This window comes from Protopterus annectens, chromosome 11.part0, assembly GCF_019279795.1.
Source record: "Protopterus annectens isolate FY-2018-M chromosome 11.part0, PAN1.0, whole genome shotgun sequence".
NCBI lineage: Eukaryota > Metazoa > Chordata > Ceratodontiformes > Protopteridae > Protopterus > Protopterus annectens.
In genome coordinates this window covers 1,198,886,858-1,198,908,488 of record NC_056745.1, presented here as the reverse complement: position 1 = coordinate 1,198,908,488, position 21,631 = coordinate 1,198,886,858, and the positions used below count along the sequence as shown (strand labels likewise).

Genomic DNA, 21,631 nt, shown 5'->3' with positions numbered 1-21,631 from the left:
TCCATATGCAAGACGGCATATGAGGAAAGTACAATGGTATGTAAAAAGCCTATGGTGTCAACATTCTCAGGATCTAGAAGCAATGATTCCTATCATACCTTGCATACGCCTAGAGTTCCTTTGGTGGGCAGAGGCCTGCCACCAAAACAAGGGACTACCATTCACACTACCCCCCGCTGCCCAAACCCTACCAACAAATGCATCAGACTATGCATGGGGGGCTCACCTGGCAGGTAAGTGCATTCAGGGCAAATAGAACCCAAGTCAAATGCACCTGCATATCAATCAAAAAGAAATGTTAGCTGTACAGTATGCTCTGACAGCCTTCAAGGACCACATTCTTCCAGGACAATTAATGGTAAAGACGGACAATACCACTGTTATGTGGTACATAAACAAGCAGGGGGGTACACACTCTTACCCTCTCTGCAGACTAGCCATGGCATTGTGGAACACAGCCATGAGCTACCAAGTGCATCTACAAGCTCAATTCCTGCCAGGAAAACTAAATACACTGGCAGATGAACTAAGCAGAAACCTCATGGACCCACACGATTGGAAACTGGACCCAAGGATTTTCAACATGTTGACAAGCAAGTGGGGGAGCCCAAATATAGACCTGTTTGCCTCCCCACAGAACTGTCAGTTGGACAAATTTTGCACAAGGACTCCCCACAAACAAGCTTGGAAAGTGGAACAAACAAGCTTGGAAAGTGGATGCCCTGTCCTTCAGCTGGAAAAACCTATCAGTTTATGCATTTCCTCCTCTGCTTCTGCTCTCCAAAGTACTACTAAAGATCAAATAAGACAAACCAAGGATGATTTTGATTGCACCAGACTGGCCACGCCAACACTGGTACCCCCTCTTGCACAGTGTGTCACTGTTGGCCCCATGGCACCTGCCTCAGACTCCTACCCTTTTGTCTCAGCAAGAGAACCAGATTCTGCACCCTCAGCTTCATACACTGAACCTAGCAGCCTGACTAATTACCTAAGCTCTCCTTTACCATCCCTCAGTAAACCAGTGATGGATATTAGTTTGGAGGCAAGGAGACCTAGTACTAGAAAATCTTATGCTGAAAAATAGAAAAGATTCTGTGCCTGGAACCAATGTCAAGGGATGAGCACAGCAGTGCCCAGTTTACCTCAGATTTTACAGTACTTAACTGAGATGCTTCACAAGGGCCTGTCTTTCTCCTCCATCAAAATTCACGCCTCAGCCATTTCAGCTCATTATAACACTGAACCTCTCCTCTTCTCTCATCCACTGCTCAAGCAGTTCTTCAGAGGGGCCAAAAATTTATGACCACCCAGGTGAGCTCCAACTCCAGCCTGGGACCTTAACTTTGTATTGGAGAAACTCACTATTCCCCCTTTTGAGCCAGCTGCTACTGCAGACTTAAAATTCCTTTCTTGGAAAACAGCTTTCCTTTTAGCAATCACTTCAGCAAGAAGGGTATCTGAATTACAGGTCCTTATGGCAGTAGAACCTTTCATCATCTTTCATGTGGACAGGGTGTCCCTCAGGACCAATCCCTCCTTCATGCCCAAGGTGGTATCCAGTGTGGCCCTTAATCATTTGCCAACCTTCTTTCCTAATCCACAGAACAAAGGGGAATGGATACTGCATTCCTTGGATGTGCGCAGACAACTTAGATTCCACTTGGGCAGGACTAAACCTCAATGGAATTCTGAACAACTGCTGGTGGCATTTGCTGCAGGGGCAGAGGGGAAGTCTATTTCAAAGCAAACCATTTCTAAGTGGATAGGCCATTGCATTCATTTCTGCTGCAAGCACCATGGAAAACCTATCCCACAGGGGATCAGACCCCACTCAACCAGGCATGCATCTACCTCTACAGCCTTTCTCAGAGGCATCCTAGAAGCTGCTACCTGGAGTTCTGTACATACTGTCACCAAGCAATACCATCTGCCAATTTTCTCTAAATCCAGAGCTGGCTTTGCCACTGCAGTCTTGCAGGGCCTTATAGCTGATCCTAATGCTATCTAAATTCCTCCTCCCATCCTTAGCTTTGGGAATCTACCCAAATGTGTTGACTGCAACAGTGAAACATGAAGAACATAGTACAGTTGTGTACACTTACAATAAATGTAGATGTTCGAGTGTATTCAGTGTTGCAGTCCTGGTTATTCTCCCTCCAACCCCCTGACTTCTTTTGGCTATACCTGTATTCTTGTTTATTATGCTTAAAGCTTTCTGGTGTATTTGATTTTTGTTGGAGGTGTAACCTTGTATACAATTGCTCCCCTTTTTGGGGGCACCTGACATCTGGGGCAAGAAAAACTGATGTAAAGGCATCGGCTGCATGCTTTATACCCCTGATGACCTGATGTCACGGAAGGAGAGACAGCAACTGACGCAGGACCCAAGACTTTGTTAATCAGGCCGACTGAGGGCTACTGCAAGCAGATAACCCAAATATGATGACTGCAACAGTGAATACACTTGAACATCTACATTTATGGTAAGTGTACACAACTGTACTTTTTTCGAGGGTTGGTCAGAACTGGGGAGGAGAGTGGACAGGAGGTGAGTGTAGGCGATAGTAAGTTTTGTGTTTCTAGTTAGAAATTGTTTGTTCCTGTAAAGTAGACTTAGTTTCTTATGAATCTTCTTTATGGTTTGAGCAATGTGGATATCAAATCTCAGGTTGTTATCAGTTTTGACGCTTAGCAGTTTAGTATGAGTTATTGGGGTGATAACAGTTTTATTCTTGGAGTCTAATAATGCTGAGGCTTTCTATACAATTAAGGCATCAGCCATAGTATTTTAATTTTAAAAAGCTAAAAGGTTAAAAAAGTGCCTTACTGAATCTATTAAATGAAAGCATAGTAAATAATTATCACCAAAGCCTGAAGTCTTCATTGCTGATCCATTCCACAACAGACTGACACAATTGTATGGTCCAGTTCCAATCAAGTCACTTTAGTAAATGGTATCTATGCAGCACATAATCTAGTGTCTGCCTTAAGAACCATTCCAGCAAGCTTATCCACAGTTCAGTCTAAGGTGATCCCAGGTTGGTCAAGCACATCCTCAGTATAATTAGATGGTCAGTACAGCATGCAAGCCGGTACTTAATATTAAGGTAACTTCCCAGCCACTAAGAAGTCATCATGACCACTCCATAAGAGCAGGGTGAAATTCTTCCAGGGGAAAAAATCAGCTTATCAGTCTGTTGTAGACCAGCAGATAGAAACAGGGCATCAGTGATAAATGAAAATGGCATAGAACCCAGTTCAGTAACACTCATGCCTCAGGGGTCACCAAAGTACATGATAGGTAACCAGGAACAGATGAATCTGAGACACTTAGTTTGGAGGGATATTGACAAAAATATATCTTGAAATGTCACACCACACTCATTGACAAATATTATATTGGCAACACACCCCAGAAAATTGATCCTATAGTTAGGGATATGGGAACCTCTGTCAACAATGTACTGCTGTTTGATCACCACATATTTACTATGTACAGCTTTTATCTAAATTTATTGCATCCAGATCCAGGGATGTAATTGTTGCACTGTACTCAATGCTCATTAGGCTGACCATTGAGTATAATGTCTCTTTTGGCATGTACCTATGTAAACACTTATCACAACTGGAGTGACCACAGTGCTTTCTCACTATAAAGTCAAGGACCTAAATCATAAAAATTATGCAGACTGTCTCAGAACCTTTTCCCTCTTCTCAGTATCATACAGGCTAGTCAGAAGCAGCATCTGCCTTCCATGTAGAGCTTCAGGAGGCCCTATTCTTTCAGACCTATTACACATCCGCAAGTCCAATGGTATCATAAACACCAGCTCAAGGGATCTCAATCTGTTTTGCAAAATAAGTAAATCATGTTGAAGGGATAGGTTTATATCACAGAAAATACAATTTCTGTGGAACCATAGAACTATAGCAAAATACATCTGTTACTGTTTTCAAATTTAATTTAGATGAATGGATGGGTAAATGTAAGTTCACTTCCATATTCAAATGTAATTTGGAAGAATGATGGGGAACTGCAAATTCACCCACAGTTTAGCACCTTCTCCCTCATGAATAGTGGAAACATGTAGCTGTTCCAACATATCCTTGTTTGGCCTATCTCTGGGTTATTTGTTTGTAAAATATAAGAGCCAAAACCTGCCATGGGAGGGTAAGCTTAAGTGTGTTAAGATTATTACAGATAAATAGCCTAGTAAACACCTGCAAACCGATTACTACTCTATTGACAACAGGCATGTTCTGCCAAAGGGTACACTTACACTATTGAGTGATTCTTTATTGTCCAGGCCAAAGCAATCGCTTCCATTTTCCTAAGTAAAGCACACTAAGCACCAGAAATATGAAGAGTAATAGTATGATAAAGTAGCGGAAAGGATTCTAAGAACTAAACCAACACAGGAATGGAAAAAGGAGATTCTGCCAATAGGGATGATTGCAATCAGGAATACAGCCAATAAACAAGAGGGGGCTGGAAGTTATCAGAGAAAACTGGCAAAGGAACCAAGATATTGGGAGCAAATAACAAGAGATTGAAATATGATAGAATGAGAAGACACCAAGAATTTATTTGGACTGCAGGTTAGAGATTGCCTTTCCTATCAGGGATTGATATCAGAGTATAGGCAAAGACAAAGAAATAGGGGTTTCTAAATGAAAGACCAGCTCTAGTATAGTTTTTAATAGAATCTAGAATAGAAGCTGCCATTAAAAAAGAAAAATTAGTAGAGCATATAAAATAGTGCATTATAACTATAAAAATCAATTAGAGGAGGTTAGAAAGGATTGGGAAGACAAATTGGACAAGCAGTTCACAAAGAAACAATGGGAGATATATCTATGTCTCCCAAATATGTCACAGAATCTAGAAAATTTAAGATTTTTGCACAGAAATGTTTACATAGATATTTTTATACCCCAAGTAGGCTCCAGATAATTTTTCCTCAGGGAGACAGCAAATGTTGGAGGTGTGAAGGGGAAGAAAGAGATAATTGGGAACATATTTTCTGGGAGTGTGGTGAGTTGGCAGACTTTAATGATTCCCTGCGAGATGCAGTGTCGGAGATGCTGGGTGGGCAGATTAGTCTGACGAGGGAAATTATTTTTTTGTTTTTTTGAGCTGTGATACAGAATCAGAACTGCCTAGACATGGTAAGGCCTTGCTGTGTCTAATTCTGGTGTCTGCCAAAAAAGCAGTTACTAGAAAATGGAAATCAAAATCTAAACCAACTGTAATGGAAGTCGTGAATATAGTAAAAGAGATAAAACAACTGGAACTGAGATCTTTAGAAAAGGGTAGGATCAAACTACATAGGAAAAAATGGGAATTGTGGGAACAATACATACAAGGGACGAATGAGGTTTAAAAGGTGGCAGGACTTAAATGAGCTATGTAATGTTTGAGTGAGAAAGATTGGGCAGATTATAAGTGATGTACAATGTTTGCAACTGGTAGTGTGTCAGTGTGGTTTGTGATGTAAAATGCTTGCAATTAGGATTCTGTCTGTGTGGTTTGTTTTCATTTATATAAATGTATGAGTGCCTGTGTTGTAAGCGGTGGTTTAATAAAGATGTTTCTTGTTCAAAAAAAGGCAGGAATTGAATAATTTATGTAATATTGCTTATGATATATAGTAATATATGTGAAGTATAATGTTTGTTATATTAATATAGTTTGATTACTTTTATAGGAATGTAAATTTGCCTGTGTCGCTAGTGATAATTCAATAAAGGTGTTTGAAAAAAAATAGAGTAATAATATGATGATACTGATCAGAATCCAGTGTTCAGATAACAGTGCAAAACTGACCAACAGGAATGATGATATGAAATTCCGTACAATCAGCAAGGAAAAGATGGCAGAGTGTGTTGTAATCATCTAGACCCAAAACTGATGTAGGCAGCATGGGTAGTCAGAATATATCATAAACATACTTCAGAAAGAGAGAAGAAAAATTCATAGAATTATAGATAAGAACACACAGTTCCTGCCTGCATACCTTCAACTGTCCCAGATTTTGCGGAAAGTTCGCTTTTTAGGTATGAAAATAAGAGTGTGACACGAATTCCTGAATGGCCCCTTTGAATTCCGATGTGTCTTTCATTTTTATTTACGTTATACAATACTAGTGTGCCCTGGGTTGTGTCATCAGTATTCAAGGATGAATGGGATTACATCAGAGCCATAACAGTGTTGCAGGTGAACAACTAGCCATCAGGAAAGTAATAAATAAGCAAACGTAATCAGGCAAGTTACGCGAGTAATAAACTTTGCGTAATTGTGTGTACGCGGCATAGCACCAAAACACATTGGAAGGACTTCTGAAGTTTTACTGCAACTGGACCCTCTAGTCTAGTTGGACAGTCAGGAAATAAAAGAAGAGCAGTTAGCTTGACAGATTCCTATGCAGATGCAAGCCAGCTAGCCATGACTGAGCCAGGAAGGAACAGGAAGCAAAAATACTGGTCCACTCCACACCCCCAGCAAGATGAGAAGATTGTAAAATTAGTAAGTAAAACTGAAACATAACCCAGGCCAGGCAACAGAAAAATATTATGGAGATTATTGGATTGGATATACAATAATATGTGGGCTAGCAGCAGTTTCACTGAGTGTGTTGCAAGGAGATATTTTAAGGTGCTGAGAGGTGGTATTAAAAAATATATATTATATACTATTATCTAATGCGCACTGTAGATATGTAGATTAAACTATAAATTTGAATTTGCAGGAGTAATGAATTTGAATCTCCTGTAACATTCTAAACACTTAAAATATTATTTAATACCATTACATGTTAAAGTAATGTTTGTATTATTTTGTTGTGCTATGATCTCTGTACACAAACAAAACATTTTCACTTGCCTGCGCAGCATATGTGCTTTAATTTTGGTGATGGCTGTTTTAGAACTTGGTTAATTAACACTTTTCAAAATTTGTTCCTTATCATTATTAAACTGTTTTTGTCTGCAGATTTTTCTTCTGTTATATCCCAATTAACATTTTATTTGCAGTTTATATTCATTATACATTTGTGATGATAATGATGTTTGTGATAATAGCTGAGGAATGAAGTATTTACTTTCTTAAATATAGGGGAAAACAGAAAAAAATCAAAGCCAACTTGTGTTGTGAGACTAATCTTGGCAGCCTTGAAAGAAATTGCTTAAATGTTACAAATATTCAGAAATTAGTATGAGATGTATTTGTGCCAACTGCCGGGAGTGGACAAATAGTGTACTGTTTTGATAAGTCAAGGCAAGAGACAATGCTGTTCCCAACAGTTTCTTGGGACTTGTTAACATGTTAACAGAGCCAGTGGAAACTGCTGGCTGAAAGCATTTTTTTTCTAACTTTTTCCTTTATTCTCATGACACCTGACATGAGTGACTGATTTTCTTATTATTCTGTCAGTTCTCAGGCTCAATGCCTGTAAAAAATGGCTTCTCACAGAGTTTAATAGTATTCATTGAATTGACATAGGGAGGCTACATGAAACATGGCTTTAGTGCTTAACTATGTACCTTTCTTGAAGGAAATATGTGGAAAGTATACTAAACAGAGACACATATGGACAAAAGGACATAGACAGACACTGACACACAAATGTACAGACTCAAACTGACAGACTCAAGCACACAAAAGAGACGCATAGACACACATACAAGCAAACCTAGACACAAACGAACAGAAGACAGTATAAGCAGAGCTTATTTCATTTGTGTTTATTTTAATTTGATGCAAGTTTAATAGTTAGAGCTTGTATGATTTTAAGTTTTATTAAAAAATTATATTTTAATTTTATACAAGTTAGATGATTTGATTTGATTTTTTGTAAAAAAATACATTTTAGTTTTGTGTAAGTTCAAATGTTAATATAAACAAAGTGTGATTATTCTGGTTATAGTTTGCTTGATTTTGTCATTTTGTTTTTTTAAACTTGTGTTTCTGAGTGATGGTATCCCACAACACTGTTGGAGTGAGTGGTTATCGGGTATGCAACACTTATGCTTATTAGTGTCTATATTTTGGCCAGATGTACCTACTTTTCATGGGCGTTTGTCTAGATTGTTGATGTCTGAAGGTTAAGAGGTATGAGTCACTAACAGCACTCATTACCACTGTGCGCCCTTCTCTTCACAAAAACAGGTTTTTCAGCAACTTAGGCTTCTAGTCTTTTTATTTGTTTATTTATTGATTAATTGATTATTATTAGCTGCATAATTGATTGTTGGACCAAGTTAGTCACCCTAAACTGTAAAATTGAGTTTGATATTGCCTCTCTTATTAAAGCTGCTTACAAAGCAAAATCGCTTACTTTCCTCATTTTGCAGTCAAACATTACCATTTTTTTCAATTCTACTTAAAAGCCCAATAAAAGATCATTTAAATAAATAAATTAAATTAATTAAATAAATAACTCACTTGTTTTTCTAAACATAATACTTTGTTCCTGACCTAAAGTTCAGAAGAAATGCACATTGCCTTACTCAAACAGACAAAATCAGTCACAAAAAAGCAGCAGTAGTACAATTTTGTAAAACAGAAACACTGTTGCATAGTATGATAGCTGTAGTAACTGGCATGATTGTTAGATGTGGTATAGATTTATTCCCTCCTATCTTCGGTATTCATTCTCTGGATCAAACCTAAAGTAACCCGAAGTAAGTCTTACCATAATTCCAACTGATTTTAGGTATTGTATATCTAGTAATGTTTACAGTGGAATTCTACTTTCCGAAGTATACAGTAGTAATTGTGACCTGGAGGAGTGAAGCTGTAATGGTCATAATTGTACACCTCTCGAAGTATAGTTCCTGATAAGTATTTCTATATTATCCATTCATTATCCCATTTCTTGCTGCTAAACAACAAATTCATCAGCATAACTTCAGTTAGGCAGTAATTAATGACATGGTTACTTTAGCATTCTAGCTAGTTTCCAATGTAGGTATTATATGTAGTAAGACATAAGTGTCATATATCTTGATGTATTTTGAGAAGCTTAAACATTAATGTAGCTTTCAGAGCTCACAGGTACAGAATATGCAGTTGTAATATTTATATTAAATTAAAGTAATGTTTTAATTTCTTGGGAGTGTTTGAAATTGATACAGAATTGCCATTTTTCTGTGCTAAACTGCCTTTAGATTGTTACCTTATGCAGTCATTTTTACTGTCCTAGGGTTTATCTGGTGGATAAAATGTTTAGTTAATTTTAACTCGGATCTGTTTCTGACGAGTTGGCAGCACATTGTGTTTACATTACTTTTTAGTAAACATTATGAATTTTAGTTTTTTCACCAAATGTTTACAGAATGAAAAATTGCCAGCAGATTGTTACAACATAACTTATTTATTGTTCAATAGGTCCAAGGTGTGATGAATGTGCTTCTGGATATTTTGGGAACCCTGACGTGGTTGGTGGTTTCTGTCAGCCATGCCAGTGTAACAACAACATTGACATGCTCGACCCAGAGTCCTGTGACAAGAGATCTGGTGCCTGTTTGAAGTGTTTGTACAATTCTGAAGGTGAATTCTGCCAGCAGTGTAAACTTGGCTACTACGGGGATGCAAAGCAACAGGACTGCAGACGTAAGTGGTACAGCTGCTTAGTAAAAATGGGTATTTTAACTGTAATCATACTGAATGAGATACAGAAGAAACACAGCAAACTTTATACAAAGTTGCTTCTTTAAACCAAAGTATTACAAGTGGTTGCTGGTCAGGATCTTATATGCAGCATGTAGATAACAGTGAGAGTTAGTGTCCATGCTGCAAATTATTTTGCTTTTTGATTTCATCATGCAAGAATTTCTGATCTAATTATTGTTTTAAATTATGCACATTGCATTGTTTGTTTAAAAGTTGTCCAGGGATATTTGCCATCTTTATGTCAGCTTTTTTACTGGGCATATTGCAGTAGAAAGCTGGAGGGTGAATGGAAAAGTAAGGATAGCTGTAAATCTTGGAGGTCTTTGTAATTCAGCCATTCCCTGCAGGCTGGTTTGCAAACTGTTGTTCATTTGCTTTGGTATATGTTTTGCATCTAGACTGTCACGTTCCAGGCTCATAGCCACTCCAAAGCTACTTGCAGCTAGGCTTCAGGTTTATTTATTTATACTGATCGTATTCCCACACTTCTGTTTTCCTTTGATTAACATTTCTACAAGTCATGTTGTATCAATTTATATACATATAAAAACTCCTAATCAAGAGTTTTTACAACAACATTCCTACTTCTCTGTATGTGGGGCTTCACCCATACCACACCCCTTATTTAAATTTACTAGAGGTCACCACACAATCATTGGGGTAACCATAAACTGTAAATGACAGCATATGGTGGTCTCATACAAGTACTGATTCTGCTGTACATAGAAAAACATTGAGCTTTCAACTAAATATATTAATGCCACAAAAAGTAATCAACAGGAAAGATCCCTAAAACACATCTGAAACAGAATATAGGGAAAGGTAGAGCCACTAGACATTACCTGTTTTCATGAGAGATCGGGGTGGTATTCATACTGACAAGGGCTAAGTTGGTCAGCATTTATGGGTAGAGATGAGTGGGGTGTTATCATGCAATAAGGAATGAGGTTCTCATAGTATTTTGAGACATGAGGGCGGTGCAGTAGCACAGTGGTTAGCGTTGTCACCTCACAGCAAGAGGATCTGCGGTTTGATTTTCAGCTAGGGCGCCTTCTGTTCAGAGTCTGCATGTCCTCCGTGTATTCTCTGGATGCTCTGTTTTCTTCCCACATTTCACAGACATGCATCTGGAGTGTTTCTCCTTGGACCTCCACTGAAAATGGGCTCTGTCCCAGTCGTACATTCCCAGTGAACAAATGTTAAATATATAGGTAATACTACAGAATGGTGTATGTGTGACTGGGGGGGGGGGGGGGTAAGTATAAGAAAAATGTAAGTAAAGGATGTGTAAATGTAGAATGGAGGGCATTCAGGAAACAACTTTTCAATATTGTTTTGCGTTTCTTTAAAGATGATTTTTTTTAATATGGTGCTACACCTGAAAGGGAATAAATTAGTGTTATTCTTAAAGGTAGCATATAGGGAAATGTGGAAAAGTGGCAGATAAGGAAACATGAAGAAGAGAAGGTGGGTCTGTATAATATTAAGGATAACAGAAAAGATAACTATGTGTAAGTTGATGGGAGCCTGTTAAAAATGTGAGTACAGAAATTAGAGTCCAAGAGATTGTAGTATGTCAGGTATAAATGAAGGAGACATACAATAAGTCAGAAATTGTAATATCTGTGTATTCCCCTTCGTCAGGTGTACAGCAATCTTGATGTTAGTATATGTAATCATCAGGTGTGTGGAAGCATAGTCCTGTCCAATGGAGATGCAGAATGGTGACCACCACCATGCAGTTTCTTTGAAGATTTAACACTAAATATCACAATTTACTGTTTTTCTGTTTTAGTTGCAGTTTATTTTTGAAGTGGTGGGACTTGTACTAGAAAGTCTGACTTCTGACAGGTGGCCTGTATATTAGAATTTGAAAGGGTAAAAGTAGCCTGGGTAGATTTAGGAAAGTGTATGAAATGGAATTGGAAAGTATTAAATAATGCTCATGAAAGTATTTGTTATCAAATATATGCAAATGTACTTATGTTACTTAGAAATTATGAATAGAAAGATGTGGATTTTGTTGTGTGGTAAGTAGTGGGGTCACTAGAACATCGTAAAACATTTGAAGCACACTGATTGGTATAAAATGTTGTGGTTGAATGGAGAGGTATATGTAAGGCAAAGATACTTAGCTTGATTTATATGAATTTTTTTTCTGTTTTTGCCTTGTAAACAATGTATATATGTTATAACTGTTGTGATTTTGTGTAGTATTTTAATAAACCAGCCCCACGCTGTTTTCCTTAAGTACATTTAGATATTTTACAGTCACCTGAGCTGAGGAAGATGGGACAACAGATTAGTATCTCATCAGAAGGACCTCACCTCAGGAGCACATCTATCAAATGATGCAGAGTAATGCTGCTCTATACTGTCAGTATAGGAGATTGTATCCAAGCATCCATTGTGGGAGGAGGGGCATAGAAGTGATGGCATTCTGATCTTTCTGGCATCAAACAGGAGTGTGCTGCTGCTGGGTTGGAAGTTGGACTTAGTCAAAGTGAGATTCTTCAAATCAAAGAAAATTCATTTAGCTTTCCCTAGATATCAAAATATTACATTTGGCCTCTCCACAAAAAAAGCAGCCCCCTGGCAACACACATGCACACACGCATACTTGAAATAACCAATATTTTTCATTGTAAATTATTCCTTTACTATTAACTTACAGTCTCAGACATTTACTTTTTTATGTCATCTTCCTATATTGAACCCACATAAAAATACCATTATTGTTTTAAGTACTCAGCATTTTCAGTCTTGCCTGTGTTTTCCATGAAATAGTCATGGGTCTCCCCAAAGAAGCTGAATTTGTTGTTGAAAGTTGAGAATTTCTGATTTGGACAGTAATGTGTGTAACACGTTTTTCTTATGAGCTAAACAGCTATATTCTGTGAACCCAACTCTCTGAGATCCAGTTGCCAAGTTCAGCTCCCCCCACATTAAAGTTGTTGATCGCTTTTTCCTTTAAGAAATGATTGCCAATGCCATCTCCCAGGTATGAGCCAGCAGTGACTCCTTCACCCTTCTTTGTGTTTCTGCATTTGTGGAGTTGGGATGTATAATATAAATACAGGAGTATAGGAGGATGCAGGAGGGCATGTCCCCAGCAAAAAAAAACACATTTAAATTTGTTTGATATAGTAAATCCTGAGTAGTTTAACTTGGAAAGTTAATCCCTTGGTGAGGTAGACAACCAGATTAGTGGATGAAACAGTATCCCTTAACTAATGTGGAATTGAACTTGCTTGGGTCATTGACCAACATAGAGACAACCATAATTAGTGCACCCCAAACAATAATCTTGGAAAAGTGCAAGATGTGTAGCACTGGCCCTCACTTTAAGATGTCCAGAGCCTGACGGTGCCACTTAGCTTATTTGAAGTATTCACTAGTAGGGCTACCACCTCTTCCTTTTTCTGTGGAGTAGACCGTGTTCTGACACCTGTGTCCTAAAAAAAAAAATGCAAAATTGCAAATGTCCTGAGATTTCATGATGAAGAATTTAGTTGCATAAAATCACTTATTTTGTACATGAAGCACAGTAATATTATATGAAACAACTTATATGAAATAACATAAACAAATCAAATTCTCCAAGAGTGAGTTTTTATTTTGGCACAGAAATGCAGCACAATCGTTTGCACTGGTTGTAGGTGTGGTTTGTCCTGCAAAACCTGCATTTCCTTAAAAAATGTTGCACTTTGGGCATTTGAAAATGTGGCACCCTAAATAATACAGTGCCAGAGTTCCACGGTGTAAGTTCATTGGTTGAACTGGAGATTAGGGGGGGTCTATTCCTCAACTCCACACACACACACACACTCATACCAAGTTGAAGAAGACATGTATGGGTTTTGAAGACTGTGGCAAGTTATCATCCTTTAGTTGAGCCCATGAGGATGACTCCCTATATTGGCTGCATGTACACAGTTTGAAATCTGATGAGATTTTCCCTCATGGGTGCAGGATTATATTGTTAATGAGTACATTTTTTTCCAGGCATTAGTCAGACCTGTTGTGAAGATAGGTAAAGGCTGCCAGCCTAGCCAGATAAAATTTTGTAGATAATTCTGTCATTTGTAAATCTTAATGTAAGCCACAGGCTTGCTCTCTTAAATGTGAAAAGACTGCATTGGATATTGAGCTGCAAAAATGTAACAACAGTGCACTCTGCTGTAAGAAAGCTAAGTCAAGCATTTTATGACTGTCTTTGATGTTAAAATTTAGAGCCGATATGTCTAGAGGTAGGCATCCTGCCTGTTGTTTTAAGGCCAGAATTAATGGCTAGAATTTACATGTATAAATGTCCTTTATTGCTCTGGTTTTTGACCAGGTGTAAAGAATGTAAATGTAGTTTCTGTTAGCCTGGGAACATCAGAGAAGTGTGAAGAATGATGTCATGTGAAGCAGCTCTGTGTTATCAATTTAAAGAGAGAGAATCAGAGAGCTCAGATCGTTTGTCTTGAGAACATTCAGCTCACCACTCTGCCTGTTCTATATGTAAGTTATTTAGAACTGTGTTTTCTCTTAGATATAGCTAGGAAATAGGAAGATTAGACTAGTTTGTTTTCCTGTGATGTCAGAACTTTTGCTACTGTATTTTAAGTATTTCCCTGTGATTGATCTCTGAACTCTTGACTAGCACTGTGTAGTAAGAAGTATTGTTTTGTGTTTTTATTATTTATTAGTAAATATTTTTTAAACCTTTCAACTGTGGCTGTTTTGTGTAGAGATAATTTAAGCTCTAAGAGTACATTGCATGCATATAGTGATGCTGTGCCAAGTCACTCCAAATAAGTCTTAATATTGCACAGTAATAGTCGGGCACCCTTTTAAGGGCCTTTGAGTAGCTGATAAATATTAGTGGGTGGTGGCAGTGATTTCTATGGTATAGTCTGGGTAAAAGGGGCACAGCTGGAGAACCTGTGCCAGCCTTCCCCAGGAGTGTCTGTGTGGTTGTATAAACTATCTCAAAGTGTGTGTGTGTCAGCTACTTGGGTAGAGACACAAAGTACTGGTTGGACAAAGAGGGTGCTGGAGGTTTTAGCTTGCCCACTAGGCTGAGATCTGGACCCTATAGCTATGCCAGTGGGGAGTCTTATTGGGGACCTGGAGAGAAAGGGACTGACCACCCCCAGACTGACTGTGATCCTTGTGTGCTCTAAAGAAAAATTGTACCTTACTGTGTGGGTATTTATTATCCTTTCCCTATATGGATGCCCCTCACTGGAGTTAGTGGTGAGGGTTGAGGCTCCTTGATTGCTGGACCAGTGCACGGATGTTACATCTGTCATGGCCAAGTGCCTCCTTAGATGTGTTCTATTGCCATCTTCCTTGGGGTGATATAGGTCTTGATCATTTCTTTACATCCCCTGCAGATGATCAGGTCGAAGAAGTAGCATTTATGCCAATTCTTTATATCATGCTCCTTTCCATGCAGGGGCAGGCCTCAGCTAATGATCTCACAAATACAAGAACAGTTCAATAATTTATGTGATTTAGGCATCATATGTGGGCAGTTTCCACGACATGTATTATACTTGCCATCAAGTGTATGAGTAGCATTAAGAACTGAGGAGTGCACAGAATGAATGCACTGCCTTATGCAGTATCACATGATCGCATATGCCATCTGGAGATGCTTAACCCCATCTCACTTCTCCACCCCTGAATGAGGAAGCTGAAGAAGTTTCAGAAAGTGCTAAAGTAAAGCTGCCATAACAGCAAATCCCAATATTATCCACTGGAAAAGACCTCTGATGTCAGATCTGACTACTTCTAGACATTAACAGCAATGCGAAGCTACAGGTACTTTTCCCACATTACTGGTTTTAATGCTGCACTAAGTACAGTCACAAGTAAATGAGAAATGCATAACACTGTTAAAACAAAAGGTAAAGACCAGTACCACCTGGACTGAAAGTAAACAGCAGCATACTCATTTATGTTACCACCCAAAACTGTTTAATAAATGTTTTGGCATTTATATACAACATATGTTTGAAACTACCCTGAAATGTTTACCAGATGAGGCCTGACAAAGGTATCCAATACTATGTGGAAGCCTTGTTTCCTTGAGGGCAGCCAAGATAGCACAGCTGTGGCCAAGATTCCCTTCAACATATAGTACTTTGTTACAATGAGCTTTTAAAAACTTGGCAGTACAAGACAAACTCTTAAATATTCCCAAGTCAACGGAATCCATTTCCGTCCCAATCCCTTAGTTCAATACTTTCCGTCTGTATTACACACAAACAACACAGTCTGCAGCATGGGAGCGAAAGCAGCACAAATAGTGTGGTCCAGAGGTGCTCACTCCCATGAGTGTGTATGTCTATGTCACGTTGAAACTGAATGTCAGTTTTTATGTTAAATGTCATTACTGGGTAAAGTGGACATTTTGACACATCTCTAAATAAGTCTTGACTGTGGATATCACACCTGCACAAATCATTATTTTCTGCTTGTTTTTCTCCCAAAGGGGTATAGAATATTTCTTTTTACATCTGTTAGTGAGATTGCATCCTGCAGTTTATGGCACAAAGGCAGACATATTAGGCAATCACACTGTCTAAACATCTGGTTTTGTTTATATTAAGTTTAGGTATAAACTTAAGATTAATCTAGATTTCTGGTTTCACACACACACACACACACACACACGCACACCCGCACACACACACACACACACACACACACACACACACACACACACACACACCTTGTGGATGTTATGGTTTCATAAGACCATATATTTTTTTTAAGAGGAAGAATAATCTTTCTTACATGATCCAGCTGAGAGGTATGTTTTGTGATCCTGGGTAAATCCCGAGGAAACAATAACTTCTCAAGAAAAAGTGAGGAAACAATAACTTCTCTATGAAAAAGTGATGCTGCAGTAATAAATACTTCCAAAAATATGCAATGTCTTAAAAGTTTATCCAGAGTGAACAAAACAAAAGATTGTGCTCAAGGATTATACAGGCACAATGATGGCTTAAGATGGAATGTGTGTGTGTGTGTGTGTGTGTGTGTGTGTGTGTGTGTGTGTGTGTGTGTGTGTGTGTGTGTGTGTGTGCAGTGTACAGATGTGTTAGCACTCGAGTGTTGGATCATGTAGATGCCTCAGGCCGTCATACATAAATGCCATGGTAGGCTAAATGTTCATTTAAGTAAATGTACTTCACTGAGATAAAAACATTTTTCATGATAAATAATCTTGAGTAAAGCAGAAAATGCATGTTCCCATGGAGCACAAAATAAGGAATTCCAGTGAGGACAACAAAGTAGACTTCCATAAAATGTAATGAACTACATCTGTGTAATTATTCCATTACTTTAAAAAGCCCATCAACTGTCACAGCTTGTAACAGTAATAATGTCACATTGCAGTGCTGCAACATACATTTGTCATTTGAAGGACAAATATGGACTCTCTAAATGTGCTGCATCATTCATGATTCGTGGACTAAACACACTTGACTTCCTGGATATATCACTGCCAAAAATTGCAAAAAGTCAGCTTCAAAAGCTGAGTAAATCCAACACCTGAAGATCTCAATAAAATTAGAATAAAAGAAACTTACAGCAGGAAGCACCTATTTTTTGCTCACAGAGCAGGCCTCCTTTAAAGTTCTAGCACTGCAGAAGGACATTGGGCAAACCAGAGCACTCAGAAAGAATCACCTTGTTTCAGTATCCACACCACTCGCAAAATACACCTCCCACAAATCTGTTGCATCATACAGGGACGCCAGATCACCAAATGGATCTAAAATTAGCAGTTTAGCCTCACAGCTGCAAAGAAGTTAATCTACTGCATTAAATGTGCTCCTGAGAAAATATATAAAACAAAGCAGTCAGGATAAGCTGACAGTAGGTATAGCTAAGATTTAAGTCCAATTTGTCCTGTAAGCAGACATCTGTCACCATGTTCAGACAAAATGTGTTCCTTTGTCTCCTGTATCTCAGTTTCTGTTATCCTTTTTAGGACAGACATTGGAAAAGCTGAAAAGTATTCCTGAATAAAAAATCAAGGAGGTTCTGGAAAAGACCCTTAATATGGCTTATGTAGTTGTCCACTGTACCTTTGATGTTCTTTGTATTTCACTGTTGCAGTCATCACATTTGGAGTTATCTGCTTGCAGTAGACTTCAGTCGGCCTGATTGTCAAAGTCTTGGGTCCTGCGTCAGTTTCTGTCTCATCTTCCATGACATCAGGTAGTCAGGGGTATAAGGCATGCAGCCGACGCCATTACATCAGTCTTTCTTGCCGTTAGGTGCCCGAAGCAGAACCGACTCCTGAAATTTTCAATGTTAGGTAGTCCAATCTCACCTTCATTTTTACATATGGGTTTGGAGCCGATCCTCGGCTCCGACTCGGACGATTTTCAAGCTCGAAGACTTCTGGTTGGCTCGTGGCTAAGCAGGTATCCCATGGTGCACCAGTGCAATCCCCAGATCTCGTTTGCTGCATCGATGAGTTTGGATGTGCTCTGGCTAAGTTTTTGCAATTTTCATTATTCTAGTATCTTTTAGCATAGTTACTGAATATATACATTATAGGGCTTTATTGTCTTGTGGTTTTTGTGTGACCGTATTAGTGGTATCCTGTGTACCAGCAGTTAGGCGCAATTGCGCTTTTCCTAAATCGTTAGTTTTTGCGGTTTCGCCTTTTCCTATTATTTACAGTTAGGATTTACCTAAATTGCCTTGTGGCCTTGTGTGACTAGTATTAGTAGTCTCCTGTATATCAGTAGTTAGACGCAGTTGCGTTTTCTTGTCTAGAGAGTTAATTTGGCGAGTTCACCATTTTTAATCAATAGGGGCTCCTATTGATTATTTTCTTGGCAAGCGATTATTGTTGACTGGTGGTCTTTAGCGGGGACCCGCTAAGTCTTAATTTCTTACAGTTGTTAATTTGCTACCCTTGAGCGTGTGTGTGTGTGTGTGTGTGTGTGTGTGTGTGTGTGTGTGTGTGTGTGTGTGTGTGTTGTGCCTTCTTGGTCTGTTTGAATTAGAAGACCCGGTTCTTCACAGGGCTAGGTCCGTTTAACTTAGAGGACCTAGTCCTCGTGTTGCTTCCACTGTATTTTATTTAAAATTTTTCCTGTGTGACTGAATCCGTCTATTGTTTAGTGGAATATCTAGTTTTCTATCTTACACCAGGCTAGGCCCGTTTAACTTAGAGGACCTAGTCCTCAGGTAATTCTTCTGCAGGACTAGGCCCATTTTAGTTAGAGGACCTAGTCCTCCGTTATTCTCTTTCTCTTTCCCTCTGGTTGCTTGTGGGTTGCAATGTCTAAGGATAGCAAGGAGCACAAACCCTCTGGGTTTAAAAAATGTATGAAGTGCTCCCAGAAAATGTCTTTGACCGATGGCCACAGTAGCTGTGTCTACTGTTTGGGAGCCATCCGTTTGCAAGAATCATGTTTGTTCTGTCATGCTTTCTCTCCTAGAGTGTTGCAGGAGAGAAAGAACAAACTGATACTCAGGGGTCTTTTGGAGCCAGCCTTCGAGGAAGTTTTGTCTGGTTCTTCGGATTCTTCTTCTAAATCTTTGAAGTCATGATCTGACTCAAAATCTAAAGGTTCAAAAAGGCCTTCTCCAGCACCGGCTAGTGTTTCGGAGCCACCTGCCAAATTAATAAAACCTGCCTCCTCGACTCCTCAGCCCTCGGAGCCAAAGGAGAGCACTTTGGTTTCAGAGTCGGTCACAGATACTTCGGTGCTGACTGTTGAATCCTTGCAAATAGTTGACTCTGCTTCTCGGAGCCAGTCTGTAGAGTCCCTACCGGTCTCTTTGATGGTCAAATCTCCAGTGTCTGATAGGTTGAGATCCCCAACCTTATCTTCCAGGTCTTCCAAGAGTCTTTCGGAAGAAGATGTGGAGAGGGTAGTACTGAGACTCCTCAGGTCGTCTGCCCTGCCTAAATTTTTGTTGGCTCTGACCCAATCGGCTCCGGAGCCACTCAAACCAGTGTTGTCTCCATCCGTGATTCCTCCAACGAGCCATGTTGGTTTTTCGGAGCCAGAGTGCTTGTTACCAATGGAGGAACCCTCGGTTCCACCTCCCTTTGCTGCTGCATTGGAGCCAAGCTTGGCTCTGATACATTCGGCTCCGTCCGTCGTGTCCAGGGACCAAAGCTCTTTTGTCGGCGCTGAGGGGGAGGGTGTGAATCGATCTTCATCAGTTCCCAGCCTTCCTCTCGGTGCTTCCGCCAGGGTGAGCTCGGACCCTGCATCTATCTCAGAACCGATTACTCTGGCACCGTCCTTTGTCTCTTCAGAGCGGGGACGGTCTTCGGAGCCAGAGAGGACTGCTTTTGAGGTGATGAGGAGTGTGCTATCACAATCTACAGCCCCTGCCAGTGGTACAAGCACTCTTCCCTCCAGGGCTCCCACTTCAGTCTCAGTCCCTACTCTCTCCGGAGACAGCAGATACCCACAGCCTCAGGAGCCATCGGCTGGTGGCCCCCATTCTTCTGGGGCATCCCCAGAAGGTCCCTTTGAGGAGCCCCCATGAAAGGGAGTATGCAAGAGGAAGCATATTGACTCCCAGGATGAGTCTCTGACATTGGACACTGACCTCGAAGTCGTCCTCTGATGTGTCCTTTAAGGACATTCTAGAGATCCTTAAACAGAGGTGCGACTGGCCCACTGTCAACCCTTTTGATGAGGAGTCGGTGTACCTGAAGGCTTTCGGGTCTCAACCCTCTACCTCTTGGGTGTCTCCACCTTTCGATGAGCTAATGGATCTGGTTAGTCGGAAAGTGTGGGATACTCCCGATGCCATGGAGCCAGAACCTAGAAGACCAAATAAGTTCCTGTCTGACCCTCCTGAAAAAGAATTCTTGTCTAAGTGGTGGTGGGGAAGCCATGAAGAAGGAGTTGGCGGAGACTTATTCCTCTGTTCATCCACCAAACAAGGAGTCTCGACAGATGGACAGATTTGGGAAGCGTGTATTTAGTTCAGCGTTCGATCCCTGAACTATCTTACCCATTTCATGAGGTTGCAGAGGGATCTCCTCAAGGAGCTAGGAGATTCCATACAGGGTGCTTGACCTGAGGGAGTCCTGGATAGGATCTCTGCTCAGTTGTCCACCCTAAATTCCGTAGTTTACTCCTTCATGTGGCTCATATCTCATGTGGCTGATGGAGCGAGCAGAGCAGCGGGTTCAGGAGTTTCCCTTAGCCGCCACTCCTGGATGCATGTGTGTGATTTTGCGGAGCCGTTTAAGTCCACCTTCACCAACGCCCCATTTGATGGTTCCTCCTTGTTTGGTTCCAAGGTGAAAGATACATTCACTTGGTGTGAACAGAAAGGAAAGACTCTCTCTGCCATGGGAGTCCGTTTTACCATTCCCTCTCGACCATAGCCCAGAGGTCAAAGGGGAGGTAAGATGTGGTTCAAAAATTCCCAGAGGGCCTTTCCAGATACACAGAGTGAATCCTCCTTCAGAGGCAGAGGAGGATGAAATGGTAGATGTCACCCTAGAGGCAGGGGCAGTCTGTAATATCAGCAAGGCCATGGTTCCTTTCGAGGGCAGACTTATTAGCACTGCTGATGTGGGGCCCGACTGCATTTCTCTGGGGCCATTTGGGGGTTGCATTTCTTTGTATCCAGAAGCCTGGCTAAATATAACCCAAAACAAGTGCGTACAAAGAGTTGCTACCAGAGGCTATATCATACCCTTTTCCCTTCCACCATTTGTTCCCAAGAAGATCCAAGATGTTCCACCCAATCACAGGGATCAGGCAACTGTGGAGATCAACAAGTTGCTCTCAAAAAGAGTCATCCAGCCCGTGCCAGCAGACCAGATAGGATCTGGAACTTACTCCAGGTTCTTTTTAGTCCCAAAATGAACCAGAGACTGGACCTCAGCAGATTAAACAAATACATGAAAAAGGACAAGTTTTGGATGGTAACACTGCAGTCGATACTCCCGTT

At 40.0% G+C, this 21,631-nt stretch overlaps 1 protein-coding gene across 1 annotated transcript in view; it reads left to right on the top strand.

The window, feature by feature from the left end:
- LAMB1 (laminin subunit beta 1) overlaps positions 1–21,631 on the top strand; it is a 1,172,470-nt gene that overhangs the window by 678,599 nt on the left and 472,240 nt on the right. The window contains exon 21 of the mRNA XM_044088561.1: positions 9,392–9,616. Within this exon, the coding sequence (XP_043944496.1) occupies positions 9,392–9,616 (225 nt within the window). The remainder of the gene's footprint in view (positions 1–9,391; positions 9,617–21,631) is intronic.